This window comes from Pseudophryne corroboree, chromosome 5 (assembly GCF_028390025.1).
Source record: "Pseudophryne corroboree isolate aPseCor3 chromosome 5, aPseCor3.hap2, whole genome shotgun sequence".
Taxonomy (NCBI): Eukaryota; Metazoa; Chordata; class Amphibia; order Anura; family Myobatrachidae; genus Pseudophryne; species Pseudophryne corroboree.
In genome coordinates, this window is record NC_086448.1 from 346,516,872 (window position 1) to 346,532,447 (window position 15,576).

At 46.9% G+C, this 15,576-nt stretch overlaps 1 protein-coding gene across 1 annotated transcript in view; it reads left to right on the forward strand.

Annotated features, from left to right (window-relative positions):
* The window catches only part of STAC (SH3 and cysteine rich domain), a 475,170-nt gene that overhangs the window by 359,822 nt on the left and 99,772 nt on the right, over positions 1 to 15,576 (forward strand). The window contains exon 7 of the mRNA XM_063922611.1: positions 12,741 to 12,811. Within this exon, the coding sequence (XP_063778681.1) occupies positions 12,741 to 12,811 (71 nt within the window). The remainder of the gene's footprint in view (positions 1 to 12,740; positions 12,812 to 15,576) is intronic.

Consider the following 15,576-nt stretch of genomic DNA (forward strand, 5'->3'; position numbering starts at 1 on the left):
GATTAATTCCAAGGTCTTAGTGATACCCGGATGACCAGAAACCTTATTATCATGAAACTCAGCTAGAACAGTGCCTCTCAGAAATTCAGGGACGAAGAGACGATCTGCAGGAGTGACACTGGGAGCCTGCTGCTGAAGCTGGACTAGCTGTGTAAATAAATCCTGAGTGAGGCCAGCCCGGATGACAGACGATGGGACTATGGGGGTAGTAGCCGAGTGGTTATTGTGAACCGGAAGAAAACAACGTGACACGGCATCAGCTTTCGTATTCTTGGAACCGGGCCTGAAGGTGATGATAAACCTGAAACGAGTAAAAAACAGCGCCCAACGTGCCTGTCGAGCATTAAGCCGTTTAGCTGACTCAATATACTGCAGGTTCTTGTGGTCAGTGAACTCAGTAATGGTATGCCTTGCTCCTTCCAACCAGTGCCTCCACTCCTCGAAAGCCCATTTAACTGCCAATAATTCTCGATTACCAACATCATAGTTGGATTCTGCGGAGGAGAATTTTCTGGACATGAAGGCACATGGGTGTAATTCCCGAGACTCCGGGTCTTCCTGAGAAAGGATAGCCCCCACTCCAACCTCTGAGGCATCTACCTCGACAATAAAGGGGAGATCCGGGTTAGGGTGTCTGAGTACTGGAGCTGAGACAAAGGCCTGTTTCATGGCCAGAAAGGCAGACTTGGCTTTAGGCGACCAATTGGAAGGGTCCGCTCCTTTTTTAGTCAATGCCACAATAGGAGCAACCATATCTGAGAAGGTATGAATAAAACGCCTATAATAATTTGCAAACCCTAAAAAGCGCTGGATTGCTTTTAAGTTCGTGGGTTGTGCCCAATTTAGGATTGCCTGGAGTTTTTTTGGTTCCATGAAAAACCCCTTTGGAGAAATAATATACCCCAGGAAGGACACTTCTGTGATGTGGTAATCACATTTCTCCAGTTTGGCGTACAAATGATTTTCCCGTAACCTCTGAAGGACCAGTCGCACATGGGTAATATAAAAGAGAAAGAACCCCTGGTGCGCTACAATACTAATAGCAGCCTTAGAGACCAAATAAGAACCTTTCACCGTGATTCTAAAATGGTACAATAAATATAAAAAGCTTGGAACTCCACGTGGCGCTACTTAAATACCATCAGGAAAAAACTTACACAGTGTAATCACATAAAATTTCAGATTTTCACAACTGTCTCAGTTTGGGAACATAGCCAGTGTAATCACATGGAATTTCAGCTGTCTTGAGAACAGAAGCTAAAAAACATAAAATGTACAGAACATAGTGCAATACTTCCAATGTTTCTTTATTACGGATTAAATTTCCTTATGTTGTGAATTGAATTCCATTATAAAGGACCACTTAAAATCATCATCCTTTGTTTTTTCACACCTTCTACCCTGTATTAAGTCCCTTCTCATAATACCATCAACTTTATCTTGGGCCTTCATTAATAATTCATTAGAGTAGCCTTTCTCCAACAATCTATCAGTAAGTTCCTTTGATTGTACAGCACAGACCTCAGGGTCAGTACAATTCCTCTTAACCCTAATTAGTTGACTATAGGGAATTCCGTCTAGCCAATGTTCATGGTGTTGGCTCGTACGTTCGATAAAACTGTTGGAGTCAGTTGGTTTGCGATACAATTTGGTTCTTAATGAACCATTCTCGACATACAGACATAAGTCCAAAAAGGTGATTTCCTTATCGCTCACCACTGAAGATAACTTAATATTGAACGTACTTCTATCGAGGGAAATCAAAAAGGAACTTAGATCCTCTGGACTGCCCTCCCAAATGAACCAAATACCGTCAATAAAACGACGCCAGTGCACCAGGCCCGCCCCCAGCACGCCATCTGGCCATACTACAAGATCTTCCCAGTAGGCCATAAATAGGTTTGCGTAACTGGGGGCGAACCTGGTGCCCATGGCGGTACCTACCCGCTGGAGGTAATAATTGCCATTGAAAATTAAATAATTATTCCGAAGAATAAATTTGATGCCCTCTTTCGTGCCAGACGAATATCTGTGGAGAGGAACTGCTACCCTGAGCCGGTGAAGACGCTGGAACACTGGGACTTTGTGGTGACTATACCCGGGGCTAGCAGTCCAAACCATGTGGATGTCTTCAACACTTTTTTGCTGTTTTTAATTAAATGTTTTTGTTTTGAGGAGGAAGATTCCGGTATAAAGTGAAAGCCATCATTCATATCCTGTGATTATCTACATGCGATATAAATTACATCCTTACGTGAGTGGGACCGATACAACCTAAACACTCATCGATTTTTTAAACAGTATTGCACTATGTTCTGTACATTTTATGTTTTTTAGCTTTTGTTCTCAAGACAGCTGAAATTCCATGTGATTACACTGGCTATGTTCCCAAACTGAGACAGTTGTGAAAATCTGAAATTTTATGTGATTACACTGTGTAAGTTTTTTCCTGATGGTATTTAAGTAGCGCCACGTGGAGTTCCAAGTTTTTTATATTTATTGCACATGGGTAATATGTTGTTCAAAGGACTCAGAGTAAATCAAAATGTCGTCTAAATAAACGACTACGAACTTTCCTAGAAAGTCGCGAAGGATGTCGTTAATAAGATCTTGAAATACAGCAGGAGCATTAGACAGCCCAAACGGCATCACCAGGTATTCATAATGTCCCGACTGTGTGCTGAAAGCCGTCTTCCACTCATCCCCAGATTTTATTCGGATGAGATTGTAAGCCCCTCTAAGATCAATTTTGGAGAAGATAACGGCAGTACGGAGCTGATCAAATAGTACTGAAATCAGTGGCAAGGGGTAGGTGTTTTTAACAGAGATCTTATTCAGAGCCTGATAATCAATACATGGTCTGAGCGACCCATCTTTCTTCTCAACAAAAAAGAACCCTGCACTCAATGGAGATCTCGAGGGCCTAATGAAGCCCTTCTTCAGGCTCTCCTGTACATACTCATCCATTGCCGTAGTTTCCGGCCCAGACAGGGCATATAGTCTCCCTTTAGGCAAAGAGGCACCGGGAACTAAGTCAATGGCGCAGTCATAGGACCAATGAGGGGGCAGAATATCCGCATTACCCTTGGAGAAAACATCGGCAAAGTCCTGATATTCCAAAGGAATAAGTTCTGGGGTGACTGCCGCAACCCGGACTGGACGGGAAATACATTCCTTAACACAAAAGGGACCCCATCGGGAAATCTCCCCAGACCGCCAATCTATGGTGAGATTATGAAAGGCAAGCCAGGGGTGACCCAAAACTACGGGGACTGCCGGACAATGGGTAAGGTAAAACTCTATTTTCTCCGAATGTAGGGCCCCCACTGTCAGTTGTACTGGAGGTGTGCGGTGAGTGATTACCCCATTAGAAAGCGGACCACCATTCAAGCCGTGCATGGTGATACGTTTATCCAAAGGTATCTGTGGAACGCCCAATGCCTGAGCCCAACCAAGATCCATGAAATTTCCCGTAGCTCCGCTGTCGACGAAGGCCGACACCAACGAACTGAGACTACCAAAGGAAATTTTTACAGGAACTGATAAGGAATCATTAGAGGAGATCAATTGCAGACCCAAGTGAACCCCCTCACAATTCACTTGGTCAGAGCGTTTCCCTGCTTATTCGGGCAATTGCGCGTGACATGTCCCTTGCCACCACAATACAAGCAGAGACCAGAATTTAGCCTTCTGGTTCTTTCCTCTGGGGACAGCCGGGAGAGACCCATTTGCATGGGCTCCTCGACGTCCTCAGGGAAAGTATACACACATGGACTAGGCCTGAAACTAGCTCCTCTTTCAGCCCTCCGCTCCCGGAGACGATGATCAATTTTAATAGCAAGCTCCATGAGTTTGTCTAAAGTCTCTGGAGCGGGGTACTGAAGGAGACTGTCTTTAATAACTTCAGACAAACCGAGGCGAAACTGACTGCGCAGGGCCGGGTCATTCCAGCCACAGTCGTTCGACCAACGGCGAAACTCGGTACAATACGCCTCTGCTGGATTTTTCCCTTGCTTTAGTGCATGCAGGTGGCTCTCAGCCGATGCTTTTCTATCAGGGTCATCATACAAAAGGCCTAAGGACTTAAAAAAGGCATCTACTGATAGAAAGACTGCATCATCAACTTTTAACCCAAAAGCCCAGGTTTGCGGGTCGTCTTGAAGCAAAGACATCACAATCCCGACCCGTTGAGACTCAGTACCAGAGGATCGGGGCCTTAACCGAAAATAAAGTTTACAAGCTTCCTTAAAATTGAAAAAATCCTTTCGGTTACCCGAAAAACGGTCAGGAAGATGCATCTTTGGTTCTGGAATCATACTCGGGGAGGCTCGCAAAAGATCTTCCTGCGATCTCACCCGAAGAGTAAGATCCTGAACCATCTGAGTTAGTTCCTGTATCTGGTTGGCCAAAAGCTGGCTGGGATTCGGTCCTAATACTGCCGGATTCATGAGGCCGAATCTCAAGGCCCACCAAATACAAATAACTCTTTATTCTTTTTGGGCCGGTGATAATGTTACGTTCCTGGTGCTCAGATCAGGAGAGATGTTGCTTAGTGAGTCCAGAGCACCAGGACGTGACGCTGAAATAAGGTGTGGTATGGAAATAGCCCCTAGCACCCTACCTCCATTGTTTCACCCGTGTGGTCAGTTCACGCCTGCGTGACTATGGTTTCTTGGGCCCACGGCAGCTGCGTTTGAAGGGCGGATTAGGTCTGCCCAACTCCGATGCCCCCAGGTCTTAGAGTGAGACAAGGCGTGAACCGAGACAGGATAATAACAAGGGGACCTCTAACTAAAACAAACAGAAGGCTAGGGGCTACTAACTACCCTAAAACTAAATATATGTGCGGCACGCCGCCAAAGGAAAAGAACAACAAAAGATTCCACTGTCCACACCCCACACGGCACCGTCGTGTACCGGGGAGGACAGTGAAAAGCGGAAACCTCCGCAAAAACACCAGTACAAAACAAATGCTAGGATTAAGTGGCCTAGGCCGCAACACGCGGCAGAAGCCGCTACTCACGGAACCGGGAGAGAACCCCAATAAGCAAGAACCCCCAGATGACTGCAACAGGTTCACTTGGACTGGAAGGATTCCCAGTACCGGCTTCAGAACTCCAGAACTCAGGAGCACGGGGAGCAGGATCGACCAGATACAGCAGACCAGGAACAAACTTTGCAAGGCAGGAACAGCGTACAGGAAGCTATCACCGGCGAGGCTGCAGTGTGCTGGCTTCCATAAAAAGGCCCTGCTGGCCAATGACAGGAGGGCCAGCAAGACCAGCCCCCAGACCCTAATTAATATTTGTCGTGCAGCTGCCCTGTTGCACGAACAACTAATCAGTCTTATCTGGCAACGGGGAACGCGGTCCGCCAATGGCGTCCCCGTTGCCATGGACCCGGTGGCTGAGGACGCCCGGCGTCCTAGCATTGCCAGGGACTCGGCGGCTACAGTACGCACGGCGTCCTGGCGTTGCTAGGCGCCGGACGGGCAGCGAGGGTGGTGCGGCGGCCATGAGCATCGCCCGGAAGCAGACCGAGCGGCGCCGCGGATCGCGGCGCCTAACAGACAGGGCCCTGTCATAAAAGGAAAAAGGTGTTTCTCCCTGCACCTGGAATGGCTTCACTTAAGGAGCCAGCAGACCGCAAGTTCGTGAGGTGATCTATTGATGTGGCCAATGGGACACTACTCAGCCCTACCATTGTCTGTGAGTGGGTGAGTAGTGCTATTGAAAAGTGGTCAGAAAACGTGTCATTAGACATTGACACAATAAATGGAGACGAGATACTCCTAACGTTAGGTCATATCATAGACGCTGCTGCGTACGTGCTAGAAACCATGAAAGATATTGGTCTCTTGGGATCAAGAAACGCTACCATGGCAATCTCAGCACGGAGGGCGTTGTGGATTAGCCAATGGAATGCTGACGCAGATTCCAAAAGTAAATATGGAGGCTCTACCGTATAAAGGTGAGGCCTTATTTGGAGATGGGCTGGATGCTTTAGTTCTGCGGCTAACGCACGTAGAGTCGACATTCTTGCCTAATGCTCCTGCGCCAGTGTAAAAGACACATCACTCTCAAATGCAGTCTTTTCGACCCAAAAAAAAAAAAAAAAAGGGTAAAGTCCCCCTTTCTTTGTGGGTAAAGGTAGGGGAAAAGGAAATAAAGTCCACAGTGTCTCACAGTAGCAGAAATCAACCTCTGCTTATGCCTTGTGGGAGTCCGCTCAGGTGGGGGCACGTCTCAAACTCTTCAGTCAGTTCTGGGTTCAATCTGACCTAAACACATGGGCCGTACAAAGAGAGTCCCACGTGTATAAACTGGAGTTTCATGACATTTCCCCAGGCTGTATTTTCGAATCGACCTTACCAGCTTCTGTCTCGGATAGGGAAGTGGTAGCAGCAGCAATACAGTGATTGTGTCAGGATCAAGTCATTGTCCTAGTTCCCTTGTATCAACAAGGAGAAATGGTTTTATTCAAGCCAATTTGTAGTTCCGAAGCTGGACGGTTCGGTCAGACCATTTCTAAACCTGAAAAATCTGAATCTCTACCTGCAAAGGTTCAAGTTTAAGATGGAACCTCTGAGGGCAGTGATTTCCAGTCGGGAGGAGGGGGAATTCATGGTGTCAGTGGACATAAAAGATGCCTACTTACATGTTCCCATTTATCCTCCGCATCAAGCTTATCTGAGATTTGCAGTACAGGATTGTCATTACCAGTTTCAGACGTTACCGTTCTGACTCTCCACGGCACCGAGGGTATTCACCAAAGTAATGGTGGAGACGATGGTCCTCCTTTGACTGCAAGGAGTCAATATAATTCCTTATCTGGACGATCTCCTGATAAAAGTGAGGTCCAGGGAAAAGTTGATGCAGAGCATTGCACTCTCCCTGACAATACTCCAATGTCACGGTTGGATCATAAATTTTCCAAAGTCACAATTGGAACTGACGACAAGATTGTCCTTTCTCGGGATGATACTGGACACAGAAGTACAGAGGGTATTTCTTCCAGTAGAAAAGGCTCTGGAAATCCAGAGAATGGTCAAACAAATTCTGAAACCAACAAGAGTGTCGATTCATCAATGCATTCGGTTGTTGGGAAAGATGGTAGCGGCCTATGAGGCCATACAGTTTGGCCGATTCCATGCCAGAATATTCCAGGGGGACCTATTGGATAAGTGATCCGGATCCCATCTACACATGCATCAGAGGATAATCCTGTCATCCAAAGCCAGAATTTAGCTCCTGTGGTGGCTACACAGTTCTCACCTCCTAGAGGGACGCAGGTTCGGGATTCAAGACTGGATCCTGGTGATCACAGATGCAAGTCTCCGAGGCTGGAGAGCAGTCCCACAGGGGGAGAGCTTCCAAGGAAGATGGTCAAGTCAAGAAACTTGTCTTCACATAAACATTCTGGAGTTGAGAGCCATTTACAACGGCCTTCTACAAGGGTACATCGTCTTCAAGATCAACCCGTACAGATCCAGTCAGACAATGTAACAGCAGTCGCGTACATAAACCGTCAGGGCGGAACAAAAAGCAGAGCGGCAAGGGCAGAGGTGACAAAGTTCCTCCGCTGGGCAGAAAGACATGCAAGAGCTCTGTCGGCAATTTTCATTCCGGGAGTGCACAATTGGGAAGCAGACTTCCTCAGCAGACACGATCTCCATCCAGGAGAATGGGGCCTCCACCAAGAAGTCTTTGCAGAGGTGTCAGGTCTTTGGGGAGTTCCTCAAGTAGACATGATGGCATCTCGTCTCAACAAGAAGCTTCAGAGATATTGTTCCAGGTTGAGAGACCCTCAAGCAATAGCAGTGGATGCACTAGTGACCCAGTGGGTGTTCTGGTCGGTATATGTCTTCCCTCCACTTGCACTGATACCAAAAGTTCTCAAAATCATAAGGAGAACAGGAGTTCGAGCGACCCTCATGGTCCCAGACTGGCCAAGGAGGGCTTGGTATCCAGATCTTCAAGAAGATGATCATAGAAGATCCTCGGCCTCTTCCTCTTCGCGAGGACCTGCTACAGCAGGGGCAGTGCGTGTATCACGACTTACCGTGGCTACATTTGACGGCATGGCTGTTGAGTGCCGGATCCTAGCCCGAAAGGGTATTCCCAAAGAAGTCATTCTTACTCTTATTCAGGCCAGGAAAGGAGTAACATCTAAAGATTACCACCGTATTTGGAGAAAATATGTGTCTTGGTGTGAAACCAAGAAGGCTCCAACGGAGGAGTTTTCAGTTAGGACGTTTTTCTCCATTTTCTCCAGGTGGGTGTGGATGCAGACCTACGATTGGGTTCAATCAAGGGCCAGCTTTTGGCTTTGTCCGTTTTCTTTCAGAAACAATTGGCCTTCCTTCCAGAAGTTCAGACTTTCGTGAAAGGGGTGCTACACATCCAACCTCCATTTGTGCCTCCTGTGGCACCATGGGATCTTAACATGGTGTTACGATTCCTTCAATCGGATTGGTTTGAACCTTTCCCGGAGGTGGAGTTGAAATTTTTCACTTGTAAAGTGGTCATGCTGTTGGCCTTGACATCCGCAAGAAGGGTGTCTGAGTTAGGGGCCTTGTCTCACAAGAGCCCTTACCTGATCTTTCATGAAGATAGGGCTGATTTACGAACTCGCCAACAATTTCTTCCAAAGGTGGTTTTCTTCTTTCCATATACACCAACCTATTGTGGTGCCAGTGGCTACTGACACCATTGCTGCTTCAAAGTCCCTTGATGTGGTCAGGGCTTTGAGAATCTATGTCGCAAGAACGACTCGGATAAGGAAAACAGAGGCTCTGTTTGTCCTGTATGCTTCCAACAAGATTGGGTGTCCTGCTTCTAAGCAGACTATTGCGCGCTGAATCAGAAGTACAATTCAGCACGCTCATTCTACAGCAGGATTGCCTGTACCAAATTCGGTGACTGCCCATTCTACTAGAAAGGTGGGCTCGTCCTGGGCGGCTGCCCGGGGGGTCTCGGCATTACAACTTTGCCGAGCAGATACTTGGTCAGGGGCAAACACATTTGCTAAGTTTTACAAATTTGACACCTTGGCCGATGAGGACCTACAGTTTGGTCGATCGGTGCTGCAGGGTCATCCGCACTTTCCCGCCCGTACTGGAGCTTTGGTATAACCCCATGGTACTGAAGTGGACTCCAGCATCCTTTAGGACGTATGAAAAAATAGGATTTTAATACCTACCGGTAAATCCTTTTCTTCTAGTCCGTAGAGGATGCTGGGCGCCCGACCCAGTGCGTACTTTTCCTGCAGTTATTAGTTTGTAGTTACACAAGTGTTGTGTTACGGTTATTTTCAGCATGTTGCTGCAAAGAATGTTCATGCCCGTTGGCATGTGTTGTGTTGAATGCCATGTTGTGCGGCATGGTTGAGGTGTGAGCTGGTATGAATCTCACCGTTAAATTAAAAGTAATTCCTTTCCTCGAAATATCCGTCTCCCTGGGCACAGTTCCTATACTGAGGTCTGGAGGAGGGGCATAGAGGGAGGAGCCAGTTCACACCCTTGAAAAGTCTTAACGTGCCCATGGCTCCTGCGGAACCATCTATACCCCATGGTAGTGAAGTGGACCCCAGCATCCTTTACGGACTAGGATAAAAGGATTTACCGGTAGGTATTAAAATCCTATTTTTTCACTGTAAGGTAGATCAACTGAAAGTTACTGCCAGGAGTGGCTACTGCCACTGAAGAATCCCTGGATGGATCTAATCATATATCAAATTAGTGGTTCCCAAACTCGGCCCTAAGGACCCTTAACAGTTCACGTTTTCCAGGTTACCTAGTAGGTGCACTGGTGTATTCATTAATCACTGACACATTTTAAAAGATTCAAAGGTGGAGCTAATCTTTTCACCTATAATTCTGCAAGGAGACCTGGAAAACATGGCCTGTTTAGTTCTTGAGAACCGAGTTTGAGAACCTATGTATTAACTTATGCCATACCTCCCAACTTTGTCCGCCTGTGAAGAGGGACACACGCGCGGCGGGCATGGCTTCGCAGGAGGACCCGCGATCGCGAGCCACGTCCCCGGTTTCGTCACTGAGGGGGCATGCCCAGCACTCTGTGCAGGGGCGTATCTACGGAGGAAGGGACCCGTGTGCAGTCTTCGTGCGTGGGCCCCCTCCTCCTCTGTAGCCGGCAGCGCAGTTAGGGCTCTGAGCACTAGAGAGACTCTGGCACAGTGCCAGAGACAACAGAGCTTGTGCAGGTGTCCAGGAAAATGGAGTAGGGCATATTTCCGGAGACCTGCACAAGCGCTTTAGACTCTGGCATAGTGCCAGAGTCTCTCTAGTGCTCAGAGCCCACACGCGGAGATGGCGATGGACACCAGAAAGGTAAGTATAGAAAAAATGGGTGCAGTATGTGCGGTGTGGGCCCCCTCTGGACCCAGGGGCCCATGTGCACCGCACACACTGCACCCATTATAGATACGCCACTGGCTCTGTGAGCCGCTGGCATGTCCTCTCTCCCTCTGTCTGCACTGAATAGATGCTGTGCGCATGCGCACAGCGTCTATTTACCGCTGCTGTGCTAAGCAGAGCAGCTAGTGCAGGAGCCTCCCAACTGCCCCCCCCCACCCCCACCACGGGACACTGCGGCCCACAGGCGGGACAGTCCCCCAAAAAACGGGACTGTCCCGCGAAAATCAGGACAGTTGGGAGGTATGACTTATGCTACTGACAATTTTTAGAGTCAGGATTCAATATCCCCCACAGATTAAACTTGTGGACCCTTCTAGGGGGCTTCATTGTTTCTTCCTCTGGATCAACACATATAATGTAATTATAAAAGTCTGAACTTGCTATTTTTTCAACCTCACTATGTTCCTGGTTTAGGGGTGCAGGCAGTGGCAATGCATACCTCCCAACATGACCCTTTATAGGGGGGGACAAAATTATCTGTTCCTGGACTTCCTTCTTAATTTAGGTTTGCTATCACCTGTATTGAAACACCTTTGCCATCATTTACCTGTTTAAAACAGGTGACGGCAATCCTGATTTAGGAGGGAAGGCCAGGAATAGAGTATTTTGTCCCTCTTGGAGGGAGGTATGCATTGTTGGAAGTAAGCGGATGTTTTTTTCAGTCTGCGCATGCAGTGTGATCTGAATCACACTTCATACAAACAAATTTGGCCACAAGAGCTCAAGATTTCAGTGGGTGTTCCTGGGAAGAAACAGCGGGGTGGTTAGGCAGACGCGGGGGTGTTGCCTCTAAAGACACAGTAGCGCTAACACTAGAGGCCATGGTCAGACATAGAAATTGCACCTGCCTGCAGTTTCTATGTTGTGTCCAACGGTGCAGCAATGGTGTGTCTAAAGACGCACCAAGACGTATGGGCACCGCTACCAGTGGGTGTGTCAGTAGAATCAAGACTTCACAACGTTAGCATAAAGATGCATTTACGACAGATGACAGAGATGCGACCACAACTGTGTATCTTTGATTCAGTCCCTAAATACGTAACTATATAACCCCAAAAGAGGGCAGAAACTTCACTACACAGATACATGGTGGACTTTTCACACTGATCGTTCACCTAGCATTTTTGTGCCATATGGAATGAGACACTTGGCCAGGGCCAGATTAACAATGGGGTGGATGGAGCTGCAGATCCAGGTTGCCACATAAAAATAGGCCCATCATAATGGCAGCATGATGATGACCAGCCACCCAGCTGGCCACACAGTCAGCCATAAATCATAACTATTAAAATTATTTTTCTAGTTTTCGCAATTTTAGTATTTTTATGTACTTAGGGAAACAGTGCAGATGATAGTTTAGGTGTGTATGCACTCATGCGGCTCTGGCCCCACCCACACCCTCACTGATCACAGCTCCTCCGCATCTCACAGTAGGCCCTTGAACACTTTCAGCTCCAGGCCCATGTGGTCCTTAATCCTGTTCTGCACTTGGCGCTACTTCTACGCTCTTTTTCAGGAGTTTTGGTCTTAGTTGCTCAGAAGCCACAAACAAAGTTGCTTACAGTGTACCAGGGACACTAGGGTTAGGGTTAGTAATTTGTTGCAGGGAAATTGGAATTAAATCACAGATTAAGCATAGTGATACGCGGCATGATGCTGGTCACTCATATTGGACCCCTGTCTTTCTCTTTTTTACCCAGAATAGCAACTGACTCACTCACAAGTTATTTGTCACAATTTGAGGATAGGTGAATGTGGACTGGACACACCTGTAGCAAAGACACTGTATATTCATTTGTGGTCTTGTTACTTCAAAATCTTTACTCCCAGCTCGTCTGAAGGATGTTGTACATGCCGAGCGAGTTAAATGAATGTTTTTTCCATTCACAAGTTTCACATAAGGCTCTAGAGAATCTACTTACTGTCTACTTACGTCAATATAGGTCTTGTTTGCCAGGAAAATATTATATTTCCATTACGAAACAGTCTCCTCCTTTATATTAACTCTGGCAACTTTGCTTGCCAAAATAAAATGATTAAAGAGGCAAGATGCTTAAATGATTTGGTGTTTGTCTAACAAGGTACTGTTCAGTATTGTAGCCTGAAAAGTTGTTTATAAATGTGATGATAAATATTGAATGATTGTTACGCTCTGACATATTTGTTATTGCATGCATGCTACTGTATTATGGGCAGACAGTTGTCTGCTAACCTATGAATAAAGTAGCTGATTCGCTACCACTTTACTTACATTAGTCTATGGTGTAGCCACTAACTTCTGAAATGTCATTTTCTTGTGCAGTTTTCAGTTACTTAGAAAATGGCTCAGAAAACGTTAGTGAAGATCAGGAACAGGAGGATCTAGATTCAACGGTACAAATGTTTTATTGACTTTTTAAACTGCAATGCTTGTTTTAACAGTTATAACTTATAATAGAGGCATATATACATTGTATAAAGCATTTGTTTGTAGGTTATAATTAATCTTTTAGGTAAATCATCAGTATATTTGTAGAATTCTGTAATTGCAATACGATTTTCCCTGCTTCATTTCACATGCATGTCACATTTTTGTCACCCATGACACTGATGTCTTTGAATGACTTCCATGAGCTATATTTTTCGATTGAGTCAATTCACCATTCATCTACGTTACCACAATTTAAGTGTGCCCTGATTGCATGTGGCATTCTCTTTTAACATTATAGTAAGCAGGTTACTGTTATGCACACCAGTGCCAGCAGGAATGTACTGGTGTCTGAACGGTGAGGGATGCAAAACAAATGAACTCACAGACAGACTGGGGAATATGACATTACATACACAGAAGGTGATAGGGTAACAAAATAAACACAAAGTGAACAGAGAAGCCCAAAGGCTAAGAAACTGGGTGTCTCCCTAGTATTAGGAATGCTCAGATGGAAAGAAGCGAGATGTAGTGATTTAATACGTAGAGAACCCGAAATGCTGTTGCTAAGGGCAACAGCAAAACCCTAAAGGGTTACCAACGGGTGTGGCAGTAAACTCCTTGGTCAGAGATGGAATAATAGACACAAGGAGAGTCTCCACAATCCTAGTCCTCACTTGCAGTGCACTGGTTTAGCTTACTGCCACTAAACTGACACCTGAACACCTTGCACAGTGAGAAAGGATTTTGGCAGGCAAGTCTGAGAATACAGCCGCAAACTTGCTAGGTTCACAGAGTAGCAAAAGAACCCCAGCAGGTTAAACGACTGACTCCAGTCTTACTGCTAGGTCTGGATTGGCAGAGTGTAATACCAAATCCCAAGGCCTATTTGCAGTAAGCAACAAACAAATACAAAGTTTACACAGTACTAGCTAGCTTTCAGGAACTGACTAACCAACAAAGATTCAGCAGCATCTGCCTAACCTGAGAAGAGGGTTTATATAGCAGGTGCTGTCCACGCCCCACTCAGACCTCACAGACTGTGAGCACAAAAACCAGCACCGGATCCCCTGCCTTGCACAGAGCCTGTAACCACTGCACAGCAAAAGACCCGAACCGGAGTATCAGCTACGCTCAGGTTACTCCGCTAGCACTTGTCTCCCGGTTGCCATGACGATGTGGCAGCACAGAGCAGGAGACCCTAACAGTACCCCCCCTCTGACGAGGGGTCAAAGAACCCCTACCACCGGGTTTATCGGGGAACTGCGAGAAGAAAGAGCGTAACAGTCTGGGGGCATGAAGATCACAACTGCGCACCCACGACCGCTCCTCCGGGCCATACCCCTTCCAGTGCACCAAAAATGACAGCCGACCCCGAACCATCTTGGAGTCTAGAACCCTTTCAACCACAAACTCCCTCTGACCCCGTATCAGAAGAGGAGAAGGTCTTCCACTGGAAGAAGGATTACTAATCGCCCGTTTTAAAAGGGAACAATGAAATGTTTTATTGATACCCAAAGAACGGGGTAGATCTAACTGAAATGCCACCGGATTGATAACCCTAGTGATCTTATAAGGACCGATGAACCGGGGGCCTAACTTATGAGATGGCTGTCTCAACTTCAAATTCTTGGTGGACAACCAGACGAAGTCTCCTAATTTGAAGCTGCAGGGTCTTTTCCGCTTATCAAAAACCCTTTTGGTCACTAATGACACAGACACAAGGGCTTTCTTCACTTTCCTCCAAATACCTCTAAGGACCGAAACCACAGAGGAACCACCAGGCGTGGAGTCCAGGGGGTCAAAAGAATTGGCCTTAGGATGATGCCCATACACACAAAGGAAGGGAGAGATCCCTGTAGCAGAGTGAGCCGCGTTGTTATAGGCAAACTCCGCCATGGACAGATGAGCAACCCAGTCAGTCTGACACTTGGAGACATAACACCTGAGGAACTGCTCCAAGGACTGGTTCACCCTTTCAGTCTGCCCATTAGACTGCGGATGGTAGCCTGACGACAAGCTGACAGAAATCTGGAGATCGGAACAAAATGCCCTCCAGAATTTGGCCACAAACTGGGATCCGCGGTCAGAGACCACATCAAGTGGCAACCCGTGGAGGCGCACAATATGCAGCATAAATAATTCAGACAGGCGTCTGGCCGATGGCAGCCCAACCAATGGAACGAAGTGCGCCATCTTCGAAAACCTGTCAACGACAACCCAGATGGCTGTCATCCCCGAGGATTTGGGCAAGTCCACCACAAAATCCATTGAAATGTGGGTCCATGGCTTAGATGGAATAGAGAGTGGATGTAATGGGCCCACAGGAACCCCTCTAGGAGTCTTATTTCGGGCACAGATGTCACATGCCCGAACCCACTGATCCACATCCCTAGCCACCGAGGGCCACCACACCGCCCTAGATAGCAACTCCCGAGTTCTGGCAATACCCGGGTGACCTGCCGACTTCTTGGCATGGAATTCCAGGAACACTCGCTGTCTTAACCTAGGAGGCACAAACAAAAGACCTACCGGAAGGTCTGGAGGAGCCTGCTCCTGTGCTCTAAGGACTAATGACAAGAGGTCCTGGGTAATGCCCACTTTAATACATGATGGGGACACAATGGGCAATGGCTCCTCGGTGGTCTCATGGATTGGAGCAAAACTCCGCGAGAGCGCATCAGCCTTGATGTTTTTTGACCCAGGGCGATATTTTATCAAAAAATTAAAG